General features: G+C 48.7%; 1 protein-coding gene across 1 annotated transcript in view; it reads right to left on the bottom strand.

Moving 5' to 3' along the window:
* PPP1R21 (protein phosphatase 1 regulatory subunit 21) overlaps positions 1 to 19563 on the bottom strand; it is a 134290-nt gene extending 114727 nt beyond the window's left edge. Inside the window, exons 1-5 of the mRNA XM_069768652.1 lie at positions 19316 to 19563; positions 16484 to 16552; positions 16259 to 16405; positions 7475 to 7573; positions 3501 to 3665 (exon numbers count right to left, since the gene is read on the bottom strand). Of these exons, the coding sequence (XP_069624753.1) occupies positions 3501 to 3665; positions 7475 to 7573; positions 16259 to 16405; positions 16484 to 16552; positions 19316 to 19372 (537 nt within the window). The 5' untranslated portion in view covers positions 19373 to 19563. The remainder of the gene's footprint in view (positions 1 to 3500; positions 3666 to 7474; positions 7574 to 16258; positions 16406 to 16483; positions 16553 to 19315) is intronic.
* Between the last annotated feature and the right edge of the window lie 5010 nt (positions 19564 to 24573).

Genomic DNA, 24573 nt, shown 5'->3' with positions numbered 1-24573 from the left:
CTTTCCTGTGGCCTGCTGCTCTGCTTAGATTAGTGCTTCTTTGCTTTTGTTGCTACTTTTTCTGTCCAGCTTGTTAATTCGTTTTGCTGGAAGCTCTGAGACGCAAAGGGTGTACCGCCGTGCCGTTAGTTCGGCACGGTGGGTCTTTTTGCCCCCTTTGCGTGGTTTTTTGTTTTAGGGTTTTTTGTAGACTGCAAAGTTCTCTTTGCTATCCTCGCTCTATCTAGAATATCGGGCCTCACTTTGATGAATCTATTTCATCCCTACGTTTGTCTTTTCATCTTGCTAACAGTCATTATATGTGGGGGGCTGCCTTTTCCTTTGGGGTATTTCTCTGAGGCAAATCAGGCTTGTTTTTCTATCTTCAGGCTAGTCAGCTCCTCAGGCTGTGCCGAGTTGCATAGGTAGTGTCAGGCGCAATCCACAGCTGCCTTTAGTTGTGTTTAGGATAGGTTCAGGTATTGCGGTCTACAGAGATTCCACGTCTCAGAGCTCGTTCTATTGTTTTTTGGGTTATTGTCAGATCACTGTATGTGCTCTGATTGCTGGCACACTGTCACTGGATTGCCTACATAACAGGCCGCCTTCCAGAAGAAGGAAAAGAGAATCAGACCTCCGGAAGGACGCAGTCCTAGACACATATATATGCAATGCCCTGACAAGGTCAAGCGTATGCAGAGCCTTCTCCACTCTATGAACCGGGACCGGACAAAAGGATGGCAGTGAAATTTCCTCACTGAGGTGGAAGTAGGACACAACCTTCGGAAGGAAGGAAGGATGGGACCGTACGGAGAACTACCGTGTCCTGGTGAAATACCAGGAAGGGCCGTCTGCAGGAGAGTGCTGTCAGTTCAGACACCCTGCGTAGCGAGGTGATTGCCAGGAGGAAAACCACCTTCTGAGATAGAAGGCGGAGCGGGACCTCCTTAAGGGGTTCGAAGGGTGGTTCCTGCAATGCTGTCAGGACCAGGTTGAGGTCCCACGTTTTTAGTAGTCGTCTGTAGGGGGGGAACCAATCGGGAAACCCCTGAAGAAAAGTCCTTACTTGCGGCTTGGTAGCAATGCGCCTTTGAAAAAGCACTGAGAAGGCTGACACCTGGCTCTTAAGCGAGTCCAGGGACAGCCTGGCCTCCAAACACGATTGGAGAAAACCAAGTACTTTGGGTAAGGAATAAGGGACTGGAGTCTGGCCACGAGCTTCGCACCAGGTAAAGAAAGCTTTCCAGGTACGGTAATAGATCGTCAAATTGCGAGCCCCTGAGTTCTGGTGGTAGAACGGGCCTTGTGATAGAAGATCGGGGCGGTCGGGGAGAAGCCAGGGGGCGTCTACTGTAAGTTGTACGATGTCGGCATACCATGTACGTCTGGGCCAGTCCGGTGCGATTAGGATGGTTGGAACTCCCTCTTGCTTGATCTTCCTCACCACCCTGGATATCAGGGGAGAGGTGGAAAAATGTACAGAAGCTGGAACTGGGTCCAGTCCTGAACCAGAACGTCTGCTCTGAGCGACCGCGGATCGTGTGTTCTGGCCATGAAGTTGGAGACCTTGGCATTAAAGTGGGATGCCATTAGGTCCACACCCGGGGTCCCCCAGCGATGGCAAATCTGACAAAAAATTTCGGGATGGAGAGACCACTCTCCCGAGTCTATTCCTTGTCGGCTGAGGAAGTCTGCTTCCCAGTTGTCCACACCTGGAATGTGGACCGCCGAGAGAACCGACCTTGTGTCTTCCGCCCAGTGGAGGATGTGTGTCACTTCTCGCCTGAGGCGTCCCCTGGTGGGTGAACTGGGGCGGAGGTCTTCTCTGGTCAGGGATCGCTGCGGAGATCTGCATTGTCTGTCCCTGTAGGGGACGGTCTAGGTGACCTGGAACTATGGTGTCTCTCCCTAGAGGGGGATGACCGTGTACTATGGGATGACACAGATGAACGTGACCTGTGGGTCCGCTTACGTCCTGACCTAGACATGGATGTGCCCAGGACATCATGTCCCTGAGTCGAGCTCTCCCTTTGCTGGGTAATGTTCATAGCCGAGGCATGACCCTGCAGAGCCTGAAGCAATGTGGAGGTTAGGTTATCTATAGACTGCGTCATAGACAGTGGATACAGTCCCGGCAGTGCCACTGGGGAGAGTGGTCCTGCAGGCTGTGCAAAATGTATAAAAGCAGTCCTGCCTGGTTTTCTTGGCCCTTGAGCCCGGCATAGTGCGCGAGAGGGGTGGCTATGCAGAGGGCCCTGCAGGGGTGGCTATGCAGTGGAACCTATAGGGGGTCTTATAGGAATATGGAATCACAGCCGAGTAAGAACCCCAGCTGTGATCTTACCCCACCAGTTTGCCCCTAGGTCCAGCGCCGAAGATCCACAGTCCTGTGCCCCCCGGAGACTGGCTGGCCTGGACGGTGGGAGATGCAGGGTTAAAGTGGTGGGCTGCAGGGTCCCCCCTTGCCGCAGAGACAGGGCGCAGGGAGCCCTGTGTCTCAGATGTGCCATGCCTGCCTGCACTCCCCCCGGCCCCAACAGGGCCGGGCTGGGGTCCCTGGATGCAGGTGCAGTGTGCTGGCCCATGCTGCTGGGAGCTGCAGAGTGCTGCCTGTACAGGCCCTACCTGAGGCGTCTCAACCTAATGCCCCCAGAGGGGGATTATGGAGGGTGCTGCTGTCACCTTCAGGGGGCTTCATCCTCGCCTCGACCTCAAACCAGAAACCAAAAGGAATTGGGGAAGGAGTGGGGTCTCGACTTCGAACCTGCACCCGAGGGACTGGGGAAGGAGCGACATGGGGAATAGCCATCTCGACTTCAACCGGGCACCTTATAATGGGGGCTGAGGAAGGAGCCATGCCGGGAGTCTCGCAGGAGACCCACTTTTCTTCATCTGTAATCCCGTAGTGGAAAAAACGGAGTACGAAATTTTAGGTGTGCCTCCTATGCGACACTAAGCAAAAACTGGAGAAGGCTGACGCTGTCCAGGGGTGTATACTGCAGAGGAGGAGCCACGGTTCATCTTTTTCAGATTATGCACAGTGTCGTCTCCTAGTGGACAGCAGCATAACACCCATGGTCCTGTGCCCCCCCAATGAGGCGACAGAGTAAAAAACAAACAAAAAAAAACAAAAACGCTTTGATGGTTCCAAAACGAAAAAATAAGCAGCGTGTGCGTGAGATTTCAGAACTCTTATTCACCTTCCTGGTACTGTCTGCAGCTGTGAGGAGACATTTTATAAGTGCTGCGCTGGTAACATTTCTTTAAAAAAAAAAATGTAAAAAAAAAAAAATCAATTTTTATTTTAGCATTCTTAGAATTACTTACCATTAAAGTCAATATACAAAAAAAATAACATAAGAAATAAGTACTGAAAGGTAGATGAACAGCTAAACCCCAGGTCCTATACTAATCACTTGTCTGAGATTCGGCCTCCTCGGCAGTTCTTCTACCATGAATGCAGGAAGGAAGGGGAGTGATGACAAGAGTTTCCCTCAAAAACAGAATCACTGACCGCTCACCTCTAACTTGGCCTTGTCACTCTGCAACTTCTCAATAGTCTCCATGTATTTCTGCTTCAGGCCCTCCACAACAGCTTGGTGCTGGGCAGCGCCCGTCTCCAGGACTTGCAGTCGACTCCTCAGCTCGTCCACTATCTGCCGATGCTTCTCGCTGGCCTCAAAAAACTGAAAACACAAAAAAGCCATCAAACACCGTTCCCAAGAAAATACAGTTGCACTCAAACGCTATAATATGCAAACATTAAATATATCAATTTGGAGCTGTGTTACAGCTAAAGAAAATGTTGTCGATCGCTGCAGCGTCGCTGTTTGGTCGCTGGAGAGCTGTCACACAGACCGCTCTCCAGCGACCAACGATGCCGGTAACCAGGGTAAACATCGGGTTACTAAGCGCAGGGCCGTGCTTAGTAACCCGATGTTTACCATGGTTACCAGCGTAAACGTTAAAAAAACAAACACTACATACTTGCCTTCAGCTGTCTGTCCCCGGCGCTCTGCTTTCCTCTGCACTGTCAGCGCAGGTCAGCCGGAAAGCAGAGCGGTGACGTCACCGCTGTGCTTTCTGGCTGGCCGGCGCTGACACAGGATGCAGGAGGAGTGCAGAGAAGCAGAGCGCCGGGGACAGACAGCTGAAGGTAAGTATGTACTGTTTGTTTTTTTAACATTTACACTGGTAACCAGGGTAAACATCGGGTTACTAAGCGCGGCCCTGCACTTAGTAACCCGATGTTTACCCTGGTTACCAAGTGAAGACATTGCTGGATCGGCGTCACACACGCCGATTCAGCGATGTCAGCAGGAGGTCCAGCGACGAAATAAAGTGCTGGACTTTCTGCAGCGACCAACGACATCACAGCAGGATCCTGATCGCTGCTGCGTATCAAACTGAACGATATCGCTAGCCAGGACGCTGCAACGTCACGGATCGCTAGCGATATCGTTCAGTGTGACGGTACCTTAAGAAGTATTATCCTTTCAACAAACTTTGCATCAGTTAACTGTGAGTACATGAGGAATAACAGTATTACTAACCACTATATCAGCTGTACGACCTGGCAATAATTTTGTACAATTGTTTTTAGGAAAAACAATTGTCATTTGGATTGTGAATGCAGAATTAAAAGCCTGAGAATGTCAAAGAAGCGTCACATTAAAGAGGTTGTTCTCTGCTCTCAAAATAATTAGATCAGATTTGAGGGCATCCATGAAGGAGGATCTGACAGAGGCAATACTTTTTCTGAGGACAAATTTATAGGTTTCTTCTTATTAACTACATAACAGTGTTTATTGCATATTTACTTACAAGAGTTTAGAAAAGTTTATAAAAGTTATTTGCTATATTCTAATTGTATTGTAATAAATATAGGTTTTGCTCTAAGTGGTCTGATTACTTATATGATGGTGAGAAACTGAATAAGCATGATGTTAATATTTGACAACAGTAAATTTAATGTTACGAATTGGCCATTTATGAAGGAGTCGGAGTCGGAGCCGGAGTCGGAACCTGATAAAATCCAGGAGTCGGAGTCGCAACTATGGCTTACCGACTTTACAGCCCTGATAAAAACTGAACGTGTTTGGACCAAAACTGCACTGCCAGGGGGTCCAAAGTAAAAGTATTTAGGATAAATTCACCACAAGACCATTCCCCTCCTCTAGTCCCTAAGGGTTCTGTGACAATAGAGAAACAGGAGAGCATATGCTCAAAAGGTAAACCCTGGAGCCCGAGTGGTGCCAAGACCCCTGGTAGATTGGGGTCCAGCATTTTTAAGGTACAACTCTCCGTGAGGATGCAAGGAAAATACATTTATATAGGGATGTGAAGTTTGATGTGAGCAGTGTACTGTAATGTTCTGCAGCAGCAGTGGCACATAACGGTTTAAGTGGCTTAATTTTTTTTATTTTTATTTTAAAGAAATGGAGCAATAAATGCCAATCAGTACCGGCCTGACCCTTACAGATTAAAGGGGTGCTCCAGTCCATGTACAGTAAGTGATCACAGATCCAATGAATAGGTGGCGACAGAAAGAACAGCTTGAACTTGCGTCCTCCAATTCTCTCCTGGGCAAGGGGAGTGGAACGAAGTGGTCGGCCATATGTATATCCTGCCCCTCCACTCAAAGTCTAATGTACTGATGAAGATCATCAAATGTGACGACGTGGTTTTTTTGGGGGGTTTTCCCCGCACTCTGCTTTCTTCATCAGCGCATTGGAAGTTAGATAAAGTGACAAGACAGCGTGACTGGATGCTCCATCTGACAAGAGGTGGAACTTAGGAGAACAGGACACAAGTCGCCCATACTGGCAATCAGGGAATAAGTGAGAATATCTGTAGCCCAATTATAAAATGAAAGAGCCTCTTCTAACAGGATCTTCTGCAGAGAACTGAACTGAATTGGTTGAAATACTTGATACAGTGATAAAAGTCCAAAGTAGTAATGAAAACTTTTCTAAACTTTTTGGTCTAAATCTGCAGACCCTCACCAGTTAGTATAGCATAGACCCTCACCAATTCGTTTAGCACAGACCCTCACCAGTTAGTACAGCACAGACCCTCACCAGTTAGTACAGCACAGACCCTCACCAGTTAGTACAGCACAGACCCTCACCAGTTAGTACAGCACAGACCCTCACCAGTTAGTACAGCACAGACCCTCACCAGTTAGTACAGCACAGACCCTCACCAGTTAGTACAGCACAGACCCTCACCAGTTAGTACAGCACAGACCCTCACCAGTTAGTACAGCACAGACCCTCACCAGTTAGTACAGCACAGACCCTCACCAGTTAGTACAGCACAGACCCTCACCAGTTAGTACAGCACAGACCCTCACCAGTTACTACAGCACAGACCCTCACCAGTTACTACAGCACAGACCCTCACCAGTTAGTACAGCACAGACCCTCACCAGTTAGTACAGCACAGACCCTCACCAGTTAGTACAGCACAGACCCTCACCAGTTACTACAGCACAGACCCTCACCAGTTACTACAGCACAGACCCTCACCAGTTACTACAGCACAGACCCTCACCAGTTACTACAGCACAGACCCTCACCAGTTAGTACAGCACAGACCCTCACCAGTTAGTACAGCACAGACCCTCACCAGTTAGTATAGCACAGACCCTCACCAGTTACTACAGCACAGACCCTCACCAGTTACTACAGCACAGACCCTCACCAGTTAGTACAGCACAGACCCTCACCAGTTAGTACAGCACAGACCCCCACCAGTTAGTACAGCACAGACCCTCACCAGTTAGTACAGCACAGACCCTCACCAGTTAGTACAGCACAGACCCTCACCAGTTAGTACAGCACAGACCCTCACCAGTTAGTACAGCACAGACCCTCACCAGTTAGTACAGCACAGACCCTCACCAGTTAGTACAGCACAGACCCTCACCAGTTAGTATAGCACAGACCCTCACCAGTTAGTACAGCACAGACCCTCACCAGTTAGTACAGCACAGACCCTCACCAGTTAGTACAGCACAGACCCTCACCAGTTAGTACAGCACAGACCCTCACCAGTTACTACAGCACAGACCCTCACCAGTTAGTATAGCACAGACCCTCACCAGTTAGTATAGCACAGACCCTCACCAGTTAGCATAGCATACACCTTCACCAGTTAGTATAGCACAGACCCTCACCAGTTACTACAGCACAGACCCTCACCAGTTAGTACAGCACAGACCCTCACCAGTTAGTATAGCACAGACCCTCACCAGTTAGTACAGCACAGACCCTCACCAGTTAGTATAGCACAGACCCTCACCAGTTAGTATAGCACAGACCCTCACCAGTTAGCATAGCATACACCTTCACCAGTTAGTATAGCACAGACCCTCACCAGTTAGCATAGCATACACCTTCACCAGTTAGTATGACACGGCATTATGCCATCATTTGCAGAGTTGCCTAAAGTTGTAGAAAGGAATATATACACAGATATTACTTGAACCAACCTGTATGTGCAGCCTCTCGTTCTCCTCGATTTTTTTCTGAAGATCTTCATCAAAGACACTTTTCTGTTCCTGACTCATCTGAGACGAATCTACGTGTTTCTAGAGGGTGAAAGAACAGAAAAGTTAAATATTAAATGCTCAGAATCAAGAGGACATGTACTATAAATGCAGTCGGGAAAAGGGTTTTGATGGCACAGTTCCATTTTTTATGATAAATTTATAAGGCTGTATAAAATTGCCGAAGACGCCGATGTATGAAGTGATGCATTTCTGGGGCAGCCAGAATACAGTACGGCATAGCTTCCATGTCTGTGTTAGTGTATACTTATGCAAGAGAAAATAAACTTAGGCACTCAACTTTGCGGAATTTTATGATTTAATGTAGTCATCAAGTTAAACGTTTCGGCCACAATAGACGGCCTTCTTCAGTAACAATGTGCAGGGTTAGAGATATGCGTGAATGACCGCATGTAAAAGTGTCCCACATCAGCACTGTAGCAGAGTGAATCTGCAGGGAAGCGAAATGTCCAAAGACCGGGTAACCGGTAATGCATGGGAGCCCAGGTGAACGGCGTGCCGGCGTGGCAGTCAGAGACGCGGTATCCACCGCTAGTCAGAGCTCTGCACATTGTTACTGAAGAAGGCCGTCTATTGTGGCCGAAACGTTTAACTTGATAACTACATTAAATCATAAAATCCCGCAAAGTTGAGTGCCCAAGTTTATTTTCTCTTGATATATGGTGTTGGACCCTACTTGGGCACCTCTTCGGGTAGTGCATACGGTGTTGTTCCTATAGTGTTTACTTATGCGTCCCATAATATAAAAACCCTTACACATCCTTTTTTCCCCACTGAGCTTTGTGCGATTCATTGGTCATTTCTCCAGGAAACATCAATAACGCACCAAAAGTCACCATTACTCATCAGGAAGGTACTGCCCTGCACAGTCTGACAATATCCAATACGTTCTCAGTGTCAGTCTGTGTAGGAACTCACCTTTTTGACAAAGAATGGTAAACCAGCTGACAATCTGTTTATAAATTTCCTGGAGGAATAACAGAAGAACATCACAGAATTCTAAGGAAATGAACAAGACAGGAGAGATGGTCAGGGTGCATGGAGTGGGCTCAGGAGACGAGTTCACTACATATCGGGCCGGCGCAGGCTGTATACAGTCAGCATCCGCCTCTGAAATCAGCCAACAACATTAGATGCTGAATAACTCCTGAAACGCTGTGACATTTAATGGGTCTGTTTGGGCGTCCACCGACCCCAGCATCCTCACCCCCACCAGTAGCATGACAATGGGGTGTCACATGGCAGCTAGGGGCCTTCTGGTACTCCTATCAGTTCCCTTTTTGTAATCCTGGTCATACAAGATCCATATTTGACCTATATTCTGCAACGTAGTGACAATCAAATTCAAGGCCCTTTGGAGACTAAAAATAAAAAAACAAAAAAAAAACGATCCACTCCCTCCAGGTTAAAAATAAAGAAATTAAAAAAATATAATATATATATATATATATATATATATATATATATATATATATATATATATATATATATATATATATATATATATATATATATACACACACACACACACACACATATATACATATATATATATATATACACACACACATACACACACACACACAATTCAGTGGCTCCCCATAATAAAGCAAAAAAATTAAAAAAAAAAAAAGCAGCACAAAAAAAAATATGAAAAGAGTGGACTTTATTGCCCCATGGCGTGGTGACGTTTCGGATGTAGATGGCTTGAGAAAGGATATTACATCCAAAAAGTATTTTCACACCCATAAAATTCTGATCTATGAAAATGTAGAATGATTTCACCTGTACTATGAGCATAAAAAAGCAAATCAAATTAAAAAGCCAAAATTGCCAGGCTTCGTGATTTTTTTTTTTTTTTTTGTTACTGCCTCTCCTTCCACAAAAAAATGCAATAAAAATAGGGATTTTTGTGTACTCACCGTAAAATCCTTTTCTCTGAGCCAATCATTGGGGGACACAGGACCATGGGTGTTATTCTGCTGCCACTAGGAGGACACTAAGTAATACAGAAAGAATAGCTCCTCCCCTGCAGTATACACCCTCCTGCTGGCTCCAAGTGAACCAGTTCGGTAACAAAGCAGTGGGAGCTTAACAATTAACAAGAATGAACTATGTCAAAACCAAGTCAACACAGAAAAAAAAACTAAAGCCAATAGGCTAACAGGGTGGGTGCTGAATCCCCCAATGATTGGCTTGGAGAAAAGGATTTTACGGCGAGTACACAAAAATCCCTATTTCTGCTACGCCTCATTGGGGGAAACAGGACCATGGGACGTCCTAAAGCAGTCCCTGGGTGGGAAACAATCCACTGCAATTGCTCCTTGTACCCATAAGTTACAGATGCGGCACTGCCGCCTGCAAAATTTGTCTGCCGACAGACGCATCTGCCGAGGCCTGAGAATGGACATGGTAATGTTTCGTAAACATATGCAGGCTGGACCATGTCGCAGCTCTGCAGACTTGTGCGGCCGACGCCTGGTGCCGGATGGCCCAAGACGCATCCACTGACCGAGTAGAATGAGCTTTAATCCCTGCTGGGACGGAGTGACCTCTGACTCGGTAGGACTCCTGGGTAGCTGAACGAATCCACTTGGCTATCGTAGCTTTGGAAGCGGCTAGACCTTTCCTTGGCCCTTCCGGGAGCACAAACAGGGCATTGGACCCGCGGAAAGATGCCGTCCTCGACACGTATCTCCTAAGAGCTCTCACCAAGTTCTGTGCGTGAACAGTCTTCTCGGTGCGATGTACTGGTGCCGGGCAAAGTGAAGGCAAGACAAATTCCTTATTGACATGGAAAGATGAGACAACTTTCGATAGAAAAGACGGGGGATGTTCTCAAAACCACCTTATCAAGTTCCTTTCCTCATTTTTCATCAGGATAAGACAGAGCCGTCAGCTCTGAGACTCGTCGGATGGACGTGACCGCAACCAGGAAAGCAACTTTCCATGACAGAAGACAGGGGAACGTCCTGCAGAGGTTCAAAAAGGGGCCTCCTGCAAGACTCCAAGGACCAAATTATGGTCCCATGGTTTCAACGGCATCTTATAGGGCGGCACCACATGGTAGACTCCATGAATGAACGTCTTCACGTGTAATCTGTTGGCAATTCTACGTTGGAACAGGACTGACATGGCTGAAATCTGCCTTTGGAGAGAACTAAGGGCGACACCTAAGTCCAGACCCGACTTAAGAAATTCAAGGATCGAAGGAATGGAAAATTCAAGGAGAGCGTCCTCGGTCCTTGCACCATGAGAAGAAGGTCTTTCAAATCCGATGATATATACGCGTAGACGTAGGCTTTCTAGCACTGATCATGGTAGAAATGACGTTCTGATAGAAGCCTGCATGTGATAGCACCCAGGACTCAACGGACATGCCTTCAAACACAGGGCCTCAGAGTTCTGGTGGTAAATGGGGCCCTGGGACAAGAGGTCTGCGCGATTCAGTAATCGCCAGGGAACATCGATGACTAGTTGAACTAGTTCGGCGTACCAGGCCCTGCGCGGCCAATCTGGCGCAATCAGGATTACTGGTATCCCCTCCGCTCTGATCTTCTTGATGACTCTCGGCAGGAAGCGGGGGAAATATGTACGGAAGCTGGAACTGATGCTATGAGTAAACGAGTGAATCTGCCCCGATGACTGCCGGATCGTGGGACCGAGCTATGAAGTTGGGAACCTTGGAATTTAGCCGTGAGGCCATCAGATCCACGTCCGGGATTCCCCAACGACAGCAGATCTGGTGGAAGATCTCCGGATGGAGAGACATCTCTCCGGAGTCGAGACCTTGATGGCTGAGGAAGTCTGCTTCCCAATTTTCCACTCCCGGGATGTGAACCGCCAAGATCGTTGAGTGGATTTCCTCGGCCCAACGGAGAATGTGGCCTACCTCAGTCATGGCTGCCTTGCTGCGTTGTTCCCCCCTGCCGGTTGATGTATGCCACAGCCGTGGCATTGTTGGACTGAATCCTGATGGGACGACCCGCCAGGAAGGGATGGAATTGGAGAAGAACCAACCTGATTGCCAGGATGTTGATGGGCAGGTGTGCTTCCTGATGAGACCAGCGGCCCTGAGCAGTGTGATGGTGGAACACCGCTCCCCAGCCCAGAAGACTGGCATCTGTTGTCACAACTAGCCAATGTACTGGGACAAAAGACTTCCCTTGATTCAGGAAGGACTACAAAGTCCACCACCTGAGAGACTGTCTGACTCGCTGGGGAAGGAGGAAACAACAAACGAGAGAGGACGGGTTCCTGTCCCACACAGCCAGGAGAGCATATTGTAAGGGGCGGAGGTGTAGTTGAGCGGATGGGACTGCCTCCATAGCTGCTACCATCTTGCTGAGGACTCTCATACTGAAACGTAGAGAGTGAGTATGAGGTTGGGAGAGCTTCTGAGCTTCCGGCTGTAAGACTGAGATCTTTTCCAGGGGAAGAAGTACCAACCCCTGGGATGAGTCCAGTATCATTCCTGGAAAGGAAATTCGCTGAGCCGGTACTGGGAAAGATTTTTGGAAGTTTATCTTCCAACCCAGGCGAGAAAGAGTATCTATTGTGATGGTCACGGACTCCTTGCAGGTGCGGAAAGAGGGACTTTTGATGAGGATATCACCAGGAACTCGCCTTTCTCCATGGAGGCAAATGACAGAATGAAGCGATTCCATCCGGAACCGTTGCACCCTGACAAACTTTTTCAGCAGTTTTAGGTCCAGTATGGGCCGTACGGTACCATCCTTCTTTGGAACAATGAACAGGTTTGAATAAAAACCTTGAAACCTTTCGCTTTGAGGGACCGGGATAATAACCCTGTCTTCTTTTAGGGAGCTTATGGCCTGGAAGAACTCTGATGCCTTTGCCCTGGGAGGAGAAGACAGGAAAAAGTGATTTGGTGGATGAGGAAAATTATTTTATCCGGAGGACACTAGGTTGCAGACCCATTCATCGTGAACGACCGAAAGCCACGCGTCGGAGAAGGAAAGCAGGCGGCCGCCTACTTTACGGGTGTCCTCCGGATACCGCAGGGAGTCATTGTGTGGGAGACCTGCCCGGTCTGGACCCTGACTGCCTAGGCCTGCTTCTCCAAGAGGGGGAAGGTTTGTAAGAGGTCTGAGAACCGCTATCCCTACCTTGTGCCCGGCCAGGTCCGGAAGATGTGGAAGTAGAGGACCAATTTGAGTTGAAGCGGAAAAAAAAAAAAAAAAAAATCGGGACCGAGCCTGCTGCTGCTGGTTCCGAAATGACTGAAAGGGTCTCTGTTATGGAGAAAATTTACTCTACCCTCCAGTGGAGTCGGAAATTAATTGGTCGAGCTTTTTGCCAAAAGGCGACCGCTCCGATATGGAAGAAAAGTCAATGACTTTTTAGAAGACGAATCCGCACGCCAGTCCCTGAGCCATAAGGACCTCCGGATGGTGATGGCGTTTGCTGCTGCTTGCGAAGCACAGTTAGTAGCGTCCAGGGACGCGGTAACTACAAAATCTCCGGCTCTGGCTATCTGAGTGGCGAGGTCTGCTATCTCGAGGGGGGAGATCGGTATCCAGCACCGCTGCAGACAAGACCTCAGCCTAGTGGGTCATAGCCTTAGCCACCCACGTAGCAGCAAAAGGTGGGAAGAGTGCGGCTGATGAGGTGTCAAAGGCTGAACGCGCCATATTGTTGATCTGACGATCGGCTGTGTTTTTAATAGAGGCACCCTCCGAGGAGGACAAAATAGATTTAGTATCCAGGCGTGATAACCGGGGGACCAGGACCCCCCAAGCGCCTCGGCCCCCGCAGTGTACTCACGGTAGATGTGGGCCGGTGCTCAATCCACCATCGCCATAGACAGGGATGGGGTGGAGAGCTTCTGCCGCCTTGCGTCATCCGCTATATCAGTGGTGATGCAGAGGGGGGCTGCATGGATGCCATACATATTGTGTCCGGCTATGCACCTGGCTCAAAGAGAGGTAGATGGAGGGCTACTCCATGTGGTCGCCTGCTATGGGGGGGAGATCAGAAAGCGAAGGAACCGTCGCCCGTAAGGCAAGCTCAGGGATGGCATCCAACGTTGCAGGAAAGGATACGGGAGGAACGCTCCGCGTACTTGCCTGTTGATGGTTCGGGGGAGATCGGAACCTAAAAAGGGTCAGTCGCCCCCATTCGCTCCGTTAAAGGAAAAAATAGAATAAAAATAAAAACGGTGGGGTCTGAAAGCAGACCCAAGAGCCTCCTACAGACACTAAGCAAGAACTGGGGCCAGCAGGAGGGTGTATACTGCCGGGGAGGAGCTTTTCTTTATGTGTTAACTTAGTGTCCTCCTAGTGGCAGCAGCATAACACCCATGGTCCTGTGTCCCCAAATGAGGCGTAGGAGAAAGACACTATACACCGGTCTTGATGATGGGGTGTGTAGGAGAGTACGGGCAAGGTGTGTAGTGGGCACAGCTTCTGCTGCATTAAGATTTGGGCTTAGTGACGCCTCCGTGCCATGAATTTGACGAGCAGGAGTCACCCAGTCCTGCCCACTTAGTCGTAGCTGAGGCAAAAAATGGTGTGAAACCGACAGAAGTAGTATCTAAGACTTTTTAAAGCTTTTTTTTTTGCCATAAATCTGGAGAAAAAGCTGTGATGAATCGCTCCCTTTATGTACCACAAAATAGTAACATTTAGGACACATTCACACATTCAGTATTTTACATCAGTATTTGTAAGTCAAAACCAAGTGTGGAACAATCAGAGGAAAAGTATAATAGAAACATATGCACCACTTCTGTATTTTTCACACATTCCTAATTTTGGCTTATAAATACTGATGTAAAATACTGAACGTGTGAACGCGGCCTAACACTACATCCCAGCACACAGCTCCATCAATTGCAAAATGGAAATAAAAAAGTTACAGGTCTCAGAAAATGGTGACACAATGTTTTGTTTTTTCTTTTACAAAGTTCTAAATTTTTTTAAACTATTAAATAAGTGGAAAAAAAAAAAAAGTTTGGTACTCGGCATAATCGTAATCAATACCTGAATTACCAGGACATTTTTTAATCACACAGTACATCTCTAAAAAAAAAAAAAAAAATAAAATTATATATACCGTATATATATCTATATACATAATTGTCTAAGGGTCACTTCCGTCTGTCTGTCTGTCCTTCTGTCACGGTTATTCATTTGCTGATTGGTCTCGGCAGCTGCCTGTCATGGCTGCCGCGACCAATCAGCGACGGGCACAGTCCGATTAGTCCCTCCCCTGCTCCCACTCCGTAATCCCCTCCACTCACCGCTCACACAGGGTTAATGGCAGCGGTAATGGCCCGCGGTGTAACGCACTCCGCTGCTATTAACCCTGTGTGTCCCCAACTATTTACTATTGATGCTGCCTATGCGGCATCAATAGTAAAAATATGTCATGTTAAAAATAATTAAAAAAAAAAAAAAAACAAAAACACAAAAACTGCTATACTCACCCTCCACTGCCTTTGCCGCTCCTCGCCACGCTCCCGGGACCGCTCCATTGCAAGCGGCAGCTTCCGCTCTCAGGGCCGGTGTGCGACAAGGATCTGCCGTGACGTCACGGTCATGTGACCGCGACGTCATCATAGGTCCTGCTCACACCTGCCCTGGGACCACCGGAAGCTGCCGCTTGCAATGGAGCGGTCCCGGGAGCGTGGCGAGGAGCGGCAAAGGCAGCGGAGGGTGAGTATAGCAGGAATTCCAACGGCCCTTCGGAAGGTGAGTATATGTTTATTTATTTTTTTAAGTCTCTATACTACGTGGCTGGGCAACATACCGTACCACGTGGCTGGGCAACATACCGTACCACGTGGCTGGGCAACATACCGTACCACGTGGCTGGGCAACATACCGTACCACGTGGCTGGGCAACAGACCACGTGGCTGGGCAATATACTACGTGGACATGCATATTCTAGAATACCCGATGCGTTTCCTGCAGTCGCAGCCGTCATGAATAACCGCGGCCGTCATCACTGACAGCGGCCGCAAATTTAGTCCCCGGCTTTTGGCGTCGGTAGGCCCAACAGCGCCCATGGTCCCGGGCGGCGCCGTCTTCCTCACGGCGACTCCGCCCCCTTTGCAGCGCTTCTGGCCAGGCCTGTATTGGCTGACCGCGAACACGCGGCCGCTAATTTAGTCCCCGGCTTTTTGCCACGGTAGGCCCAACAGCACCCATGGTCCCGGCCGACATCGCCCCCTTTACAGCGCTTATGGCCGGGCCTGTACGGAGTGGGCGGGGACTCGCTCTGCATACTTCCTGGCCTCCCCTGCCCTTTTGTCTATGCCCACTGGCCGGCCTCGACCCATGAATATCCGGGACAGACAGACGGAAGTGCCCCTTAGACAAATTATATATATAAAATTTGGCAACACTACCAAAAAGAACGGGTGCAATAAACCTATAAAAGGTGTTCTCCAAACCTCCAAAGTAAAAAATCCGAGAAAAAAAACAGGCAGGTCTCCAAAAATCAAAATGGAAAACCGTGGCTTTACTGATCCATTAGCAGTAACGTTTTGGCAGATTTCTCTGCCTTTCTCAAGGCATATTGGCTGATGCAAATATGATAATTGAGACTTTAAGGGGGTTAAAATGGAAGACTGCTGGTGGAAAACCAGAGATGCCGCCTAGGCCATAAGTAGTTGTGCATTATCACTGCGGTTATACACGGGACACAAGAACACTGGACACAGGAACGCGCGCCAGCACCTTGGCCTTCTTGCCTCTGGCTTCCATCACGGACAGCTCTTCTTGCAGCAGCTCCACCCTCTTGGCTAGCTGCTGGTTCCTGAAGCTCAGGCTGTCCATCTCCTGCTGCTGCTTCCTTACGGACTGATCTTTCATCTTCAGCTGCTCCTGGGAGATGTAACAGCGGCGTTACTACATTACCATTGATTTCCGCCACTGACGTGACGTCTTTATATGCGATGATACCTTCAAAGCTGCAGAATTGGCTTGTTCATCTACGACCGCCTTCTTCAGCACCTGGTTCTGGGCCCTCAGCTGAAAAAAAAAAAAAAGTATAGTCAAAATGATGCATGCAGGGATGTAGGACTGCCGATCTGGTGCAGGCATATAAATGTCCGCAGATGCTCGGCTCTATTAAATAAGAGGGGCCACTGTGTGGAAAAACAGTAACAGAGCTGCAGAGATAAACCAGCGTCCGTCCTGCTCCTCCCAGGACCAGTGGGAGTCTCAAAGGAAGGGGTGGAAGAAGTCGATTTTCTTCTGCTCGGATAAATGGGACACTTATCCCCCTTAGAATACAGTGGAGGTGCCCATGTAAGAGCACTGCTCCATTCATTCTCTCCGGGGCTGCTGAACGCTGCGCTGGCTTTCTCCAGCAGTCCCATAGACAATGAATGGAGCAGCGCTCGGGCACCTCCACTCCATGCCCATGGGGATAAGAGACCCTTTCTGCAGTATGCTGAGGGTCCCAGCGATTGGGCCCCCATGGATCCCAAAATCATCACTTATCCTGCAGGCAGGCGAAACAGGATGATTCCATTAGATAGAAGTGAACTCCAGGGTTTCCACTCGCAGACTAGAAAGGAAATGGATATTTCTAGAGTTAAAATGTCACTGTTCCGGACACAACAAAGATTAATTAACCTGCAGATTTCTCTGACCGACCAAAGTCCCTGATCGGCCGGAGGATGATCACAGGTCAGATAGGATGGAAGCCAGGCTAGAAAATATGTTACTAAGCACTGAGGCGGCACAGATGGACCGGTCATGGATTATGTGCCAAAAACATGTGGCCAACGTTTTCTTTAACAATCTACATAAATACTCAACAGTAATCACAGGAGGAACCACATCTCTAGGAGTGACAGCAGCGCCTCTACTCTCCGCCGGTAGTCACACCGTGAGCCACCTCCCCTCTCTGCCGGTAGTCACACCGTGAGCCGCCTCCGCTCTCCGCCGGTAATCACGGCCGTGAGCCGCCTCTACTCTCCGCCGGTAATCACGGCCGTGAGCCACCTCCGCTCTCCGCCGGTAGTCACGGCCGTGAGCCGCCTCTACTCTCCGCCGGTAGTCACGGCCGTGAGCCGCCTCTACTCTCCGCCGGTAGTCACGGCCGTGAGCCGCCTCTACTCTCCGCCGGTAGTCACGGCCGTGAGCCGCCTCTACTCTCCGCCGGTAGTCACGGCCGTGAGCCGCCTCTACTCTCCGCCGGTAGTCACGGCCGTGAGCCGCCTCTACTCTCCGCCGGTAGTCACGGCCGTGAGCCGCCTCTACTCTCCGCCGGTAGTCACGGCCGTGAGCCGCCTCTACTCTCCGCCGGTAGTCACGGCCGTGAGCCGCCTCTACTCTCCGCCGGTAGTCACGGCCGTGAGCCGCCTCTACTCTCCGCCGGTAATCACGGCCGTGAGCCGCCTCTACTCTCCGCCGGTAGTCACGGCCGTGAGCCGCCTCTACTCTCCGCCGGTAGTCACGGCCGTGAGCCGCCTCTACTCTCAGCCGGTAGTCACGGCCGTGAGCCGCCTCTACTCTCCGCCGGTAGTCACGGCCGTGAGCCGCCTCTACTCTCCGCCGGTAATCACGGCCGTGAGCCGCCTCTACTCTCCGCCGGTAGTCACGGCCGTGAGCCGCCTCTACTCTCCGCCGGTAGTCACGGCCGTGAGCCGCCTCTACTCTCCGCCGGTAGTCACGGCCGTGAGCCGCCTCTACTCTCCGCCGGTAATCACGGCCGTGAGCCGCCTCTACTCTCCGCCGGTAGTCACGGCCGTGAGCCGCCTCTACTCTCCGCCGGTAGTCACGGCCGTGAGCCGCCTCTACTCTCCGCCGGTAGTCACGGCCGTGAGCCGCCTCTACTCTCCGCCGGTAGTCACGGCCGTGAGCCGCCTCTACTCTCCGCCGGTAGTCACAGCCGTGAGCCGCCTCTACTCTCCGCCGGTAGTCACGGCCGTGAGCCGCCTCTACTCTCCGCCGGTAGTCACGGCCGTGAGCCGCCTCTACTCTCCGCCGGTAGTCACGGCCGTGAGCCGCCTCTACTCTCCGCCGGTAGTCACGGCCGTGAGCCGCCTCTACTCTCCGCCGGTAGTCACGGCCGTGAGCCACCTCCGCAAAATCAATGAACATGCTGCGTTTTTTACCGCGATGCGTTTTTTTCTTGGAAAAAAACGCACCATGTGCACAAAAATTGCGGAATTCATTCTAAATGATGGGATGCATAATGTATGCTGTTTTTTTTTGCGGTTTTATAGCGAAAAAAAAAACGCAAAAAATCAGCAACGTGTGCACACAGCCTAAAACTAACAATCAGTGGTGTGGGCGGGACTATACAGAGCTCAGCATTTAGAGCACTACTAGATCTGAAGCAGAAAAAAAACAGAGATTTTATAAAAACTAAAGCAAGCGGCCTAGTAAGTGACACATTGCTGGAATCAGGGACTCTGCCCCTACATCACGCTGCAGGTAGATGGGGAGGAAAAACCTGGTGACAGATTCTATTTCAATAATTAACTGCAACCAAAGTTAACCCCTTCTCTTCCTTTTGGTGAGTAGACACCTGGCAGAATTAATAATGTGATTGGTGGTCATGCGGTTTGCACAGACATCATTGGGCCACTAGTAAGGGGCAGAAAACCCAACTCCACTGGGCGTGAAGGGCAGAAATCCCACTCCAGTGGGCATCACACCACAGCAGCAGTGGCGTCACCTTCACCCAGACATTTCCAGGAGGAATAACTGAGGGACAGCACAACCTACAAGCCAGGAGGAGCTGCCAGCTCAGCAGCAGCAGCGCACAGGCCTCCTCACCTTGGAGTACTCCTGGGCCAGCTTCTGGTACTTGCCCTGCAGCTCCCCTGCGGCCATACTCTGCCGGCGACCTGAATGGATGAAGGAGGAGTGTCAGAGGGATGCGGCCCCGCACACAGCACGACGGTTCCCGGACACGGTGCACTGGAGGTCCGGGCTCCTGTCTGTACCATCCCTCCCCGCGGAGCCGCTACAGGTCGGAGGGTGGCGCTGTGCGGCTGAGGGATGCTATGTGTGTACCGGAAGTCACAACACCAAACACTTCCCTGGTGCCTGACAGGCGCCGCCCACAGCCGTCACTCGCAACCAATAGAGTAGCCCGGCACGATTCACCAATGACAGCTCAGCTATCATCTCTAGCATGACGGGCGGCATATGTAAAAAAGCTTGTGATTGGCCAGGATCGGAGATAAGTGACCCGGCGCCGCCTCATCCTCTCCCTGTTGTCGGAGTGCAGAGTATTAACCCCTTCAGGACCGGGACATTTTTCTTTTTTTGGCTCCAAGAGACAAAACTTTTCTATGATGGCTTGTTGTTTTTTATGGATTAGTTGTAGTTTTGAATGATACCATTCATATTACCATATAATGTGCTGATAAAAAGGAGACAACATGCCATTCCAACATTGTTATTGGTGGCTTCATGATGTTCTGGTAAATATGATCTGGTGACATGGCGGCGGGACCAAACTTGTGTAGTGTTATATATATATATATATACATATTTATTTATTTATTTGTAAATTAAATATATTTCATTTATTCTTAATAAAATATATAATAACAGTTGTTTGTGTGGCCGTCCCCTGTGACCCGTGACGTCTCCATTATCCGCAGACCGACCTGCTTTTAGTTTTCGTTGTGATCGTCACAATTGTGGGGTTACTGGGGTGCTCTGGGTTTTGCCTATTGAATAGTTCTGCCATTTTCCCATTTACTTCTTGCATTATTTTCTAGTATTTTTCACGATTTGTCTATGAGGCTGATGGTTTGCGGACAGGAGGCCGGCGGCGGCGGCTGCGGCCTCAGACCAGGAATGTCCAAAGTCTCATATTACGGAGGTCATCAATCAATAGCAAAATGGCGATTTACACGGCTTGCGTATTAATTTTAGAAGTGATCAGATGTTTTGGCCACAGTGATTTTCTGAGGTCGTCTCATGTTTTTTGTTTTTTATTTTTTTCCCAGGATGTTCAGAATTACGCCACAGTGACGCATGCGTCGCAAAACGCAAGTGCAACGCATGTCCATGCACCCCCCATGTTAAATATAGGGGTGCATGACGCATGCGGCGCCGCGGCTGCGCCCGACGCAGCGCTAATGTGAACGTAGCCTTAGCACATCAACCAGATCTGTCTGAGGTCCAACTACTGTGATCCCCACAGTTAAATGAAGCGGCACAAGGTACGTCCTCTGCCATTCTGATTTCTTTGCAGAGCAGCTCAGCTCCATTTTTCTGATTGGCAGGCGATGGAGCCCTACTGATCTCACATAGCGCAGGGCAGAAATTTCTCACATGAGGGTGATATGAAGGTGTGCAAGGAATGGCAGGGCAAACTGGACATGACATTCAAAGAATTTGGAATTAATAAAGTAAGTTTCTAGCAAAATATTTTGCCCCTCAGTAAAAAAAAAGAATTATGTTTATATAGATTTTTTTTAAAAAAAAACAGATAATAACATACTGTCCACTAGGGGGAGTGCTACACATGTAATAATTAACAAGTTCCACCAGGGGGAGCATAAGACCATGTGAACTACAGGGGTCTGTTTCATGCTGGATAGGGAAAAAAAAAGGTTTTGACAGGTTGGGATCTTGTGAGTGAGACCCGCACAGAACAAGGCTTTTTTTTTTTCCCCTCCATAGCTGGAAAATCCGTAAGAAAAAAAAAAGTATGGAATCCGCACAAGACTGCATCAGTAAAGTTTTGTCAAAGACAAACGCCAGGAAGTATCAAAAACGATGCAGCTTTATTGAAACACTAGATGGTAGCCCGACTCTAAGGCCGGGATCACACATGCGAGAAACACGTCCGTGTCTCGCATGTGAAATCCAAGCTCTGTGGAGCGGAGCGTGCGGCCGCATAGCAACACATGGAGCCACACGTTCCGCTCTGGAGTGCCGGCGCCAGAGCTTGGATTTCACATGCGAGACACGGACGTGTTTCTCCCATGTGTGATCCCGGCCTAACGCATCGGGTATTCTAGAATATGCTTTATTGAAACATGAGATACCAAAAAGATACAGAGCGCAGCATCAAAACGGGATAAAAACGCAATAAATAAGGCAAGTAACCTAATTTAGCTAATAAGTGCAACATCAAAAACTTACCAAATACTCTTTGTTGGTTATTTAGCCAAAACAGTTAGCTACTAGTGATGAGCAAATGTCCTTGGATAAGGTGTTATCTGAGCATGCTCCTGTGCTAACCAAGTGTCTTCGACGTGCTCGAATAATATGTTCAAGTCCCCGCAGCTGCATGTCTCGCTGCTGTTTGACAGCCGCAACACATGCAGGGATTGCCTGTTTGTTAGACAATCCCTTCATATGTTGCGGCTGTCAAACAGCCATGAGACCTGCAGCTGTGGGGACTTGAACATATTATTCGAGCACGTCAAAGACACTTGGTTAGCGCCCGAGCATGGTGGATAACACCTAATCCGAGCACGTTCGATCATTACTAAGAGTCTTCGTGACAGTCTTCGAGTGTTGTCTATTATTGGGTAGTGGTGACAAGCATTATGTTCTGGTGAATTATGAAGTTACTACCAGCAATGACGGATAAATACGAGGCATGCAGCACAATGCTACGTGTGCAATTTATGCCTGCGGATTTTCTATGGGGAAAATCTGCACAGAAAACTCAGCATACCCACAAGAGAAATTGACATGTTGCAGATTTGAAACACGCACCCCAGGTCAGTTTACACTGAGTAAAATAAAAGCACAGAGGAACGGAGATTTCTATGGCTATGTGCACACTTTGCGGATTCCACTGCGGAATTTTCTGCAGCGGAATTCCAAAATCCGCAGTGAAAACCCGTTGCGGTTTTTACTGCGGATTTATCGCGGTTTTTACTGCAGTTTCTTATGCGGATTTTCATCTGCATTTTCCTATTGGAGCAGGTGAAAATCCGCAGAAAAGAAGTGACATGCTGCGGAATGTAATCCGCTGCGTTTCCGCGCGTTTTTTTCCGCAGCATGTGCACAACGTTTTTTGTTTCTCATAGGTTTACATTGTACTGTAAACTCATGGGAAACTGCTGCGGATCCGCAGCGGTCAAAACTGCTGCGGATCCGCAGCAAAATCCGCAAAGTGTGCACATAGCCTATAAGTCCCATCCACTTTGCTGGAACTGTAAGAAGCTCTGTTTTCAACGCAACGTAAAAAGCTCATAGTGGGACTGTAATGGGTACGGATTCCACCCGTGAAGAATATGCATAGAACACTACATGACTCACGGATGTCTGAATAAGGGCTCATACTTGCGTGAAATACAGCCAAGTCTCGCATGGTAACACCCAGCTCTGCCGCCGGCACTTGGGAGCGGAGCGTGCAGCTCCATGTATTGCTATGCGGCCTCACGCTCCACTCTGGAGTGCCGGTGGCAGAGCCGGGTTTTAACATGCGAGACTCGGCTGTATTTCATGCAACGGAGTATGAGCCCTAATGCCTTAATTAGCGTCTCCCATGGTGGCACCTATCGGAGAGACCCTCTCTAATGAATAATATCATACAGTGCAAGTCCAGTAATGGGGTCTGCAACAAAGCTAAACGTTTCACTCGCAGATCCTAATAGAAATGTCTAGACAGTGCTTAAAGGGACTGTCCAAATTTAGAAAAGCATGGATGCTTTCTTTCAAAAACGGCACCACATCTGTCCAAGGGTTGTGACTGGTAATGCAGATCAGCTCCATTGACACACAAGGGGTGACATTGTTTTTGGGGAAAAAAGCAGCATGTTTCTATTCTGCTACCCCTTTAACTATAAATCAGCCATTTTCATAATTCCTCCTAATAACTTTGCGTTGCACGTTAAATGAAATGCACGGATCGACCGGTAATACCGGATGTTTGTACCATGGAGCAAACCCAGCGTATATTTAATGATCGTTTCATCACACCCTTAAATGCTCCGATTGTGTTCACCGTGGCAAATGCAGAAAAGCTGGTATGTCATCACACATCCGACTCTGGATCCTTGGAGAAGGGAAATGAGTGTTCAGCGTGTAAATATGGAAGATTTCATCCCATTCTTGCAAGACACCATCATTAGCATTGTACTACCCTGCTATACCCGGCCTTGGAGAGTTTGCGTTTAATCCCTCAGCCTGTGCTTTCCTTTTCTTAACTTTTGCTATAAGATATTCACATGTGGCAGATGTTGCGTCACCAGAGTACATCACCGCTGCAGCCAATCATTGCGCTCAGTGCCTTGTGCTGTGCAGAGCTGCTGATCTCAGTGACTGGCAGCAGAGGTACCGGAATGCCATTACTGGAACAGCGCTGGACCGAGGGAGGGTGAGTACTATCTTTAGTTTGCATTCTTTTACTTCTCATCAGGGTCTGCTTTTTCGTTAGGGTCCGTTTTTCTAAAAGTGGAAAACCCCTTTCTAACTGGGGCTTGCAGTAATCCATGAGGCTAATTTATCAAACAGTTTGCACCTGAAAACTGGGATAAAAACTAAAATGCTGCAAAGTTTTCCCCCAAATCGTACTTGTGCAACTTTTTGAAAAATGTGTGGCGTTTAGCGGTAGGGCACGGCCTGACTAATTTAGCCTGATTGATGTTTATTCTTGACTTCTGGAGCACGCTCGGGTGACCTCTGAGTATGTTAGTGCGCGGAGATTTAGTTTTCATCACTGCAGCTGGATGATTTACAGCTACTAGACAGCTTGATTACATGTGGGGATTCCCTAGGAGCCAGGCAACCCCCACATGTACTCAGCCTGGCTAGTAGCTGCAAATCATTCAGCTGCAGCGATGAAAACTAAATCTTTAAGCAGTAACAAAAACTCGGAGGTCACCCGAGCGTGCTCCGGAAAACCCGAGCAACGGGTACACTCGCTCATCACTACTAGTAATGTTTTGGAGTGTTTTTTTTTTTATTATTATTTGTTTTTCATGATTCCATAATTTTTTCCTCAGAATTGAGTGATTCCATAATTTTTCCCCTACGCTTGGTTAAAAAAAAAGTAACCATTACAGACTACCACATTTTTTGTTCTTGATTTCTTTTAGTGTTTCTTAAAGCCA

This window comes from Ranitomeya imitator, chromosome 5 (assembly GCF_032444005.1).
Source record: "Ranitomeya imitator isolate aRanImi1 chromosome 5, aRanImi1.pri, whole genome shotgun sequence".
NCBI lineage: Eukaryota > Metazoa > Chordata > Amphibia > Anura > Dendrobatidae > Ranitomeya > Ranitomeya imitator.
Note: the sequence above shows the minus strand (reverse complement) of the source record. Positions and strands in the feature narration are given on the sequence as shown.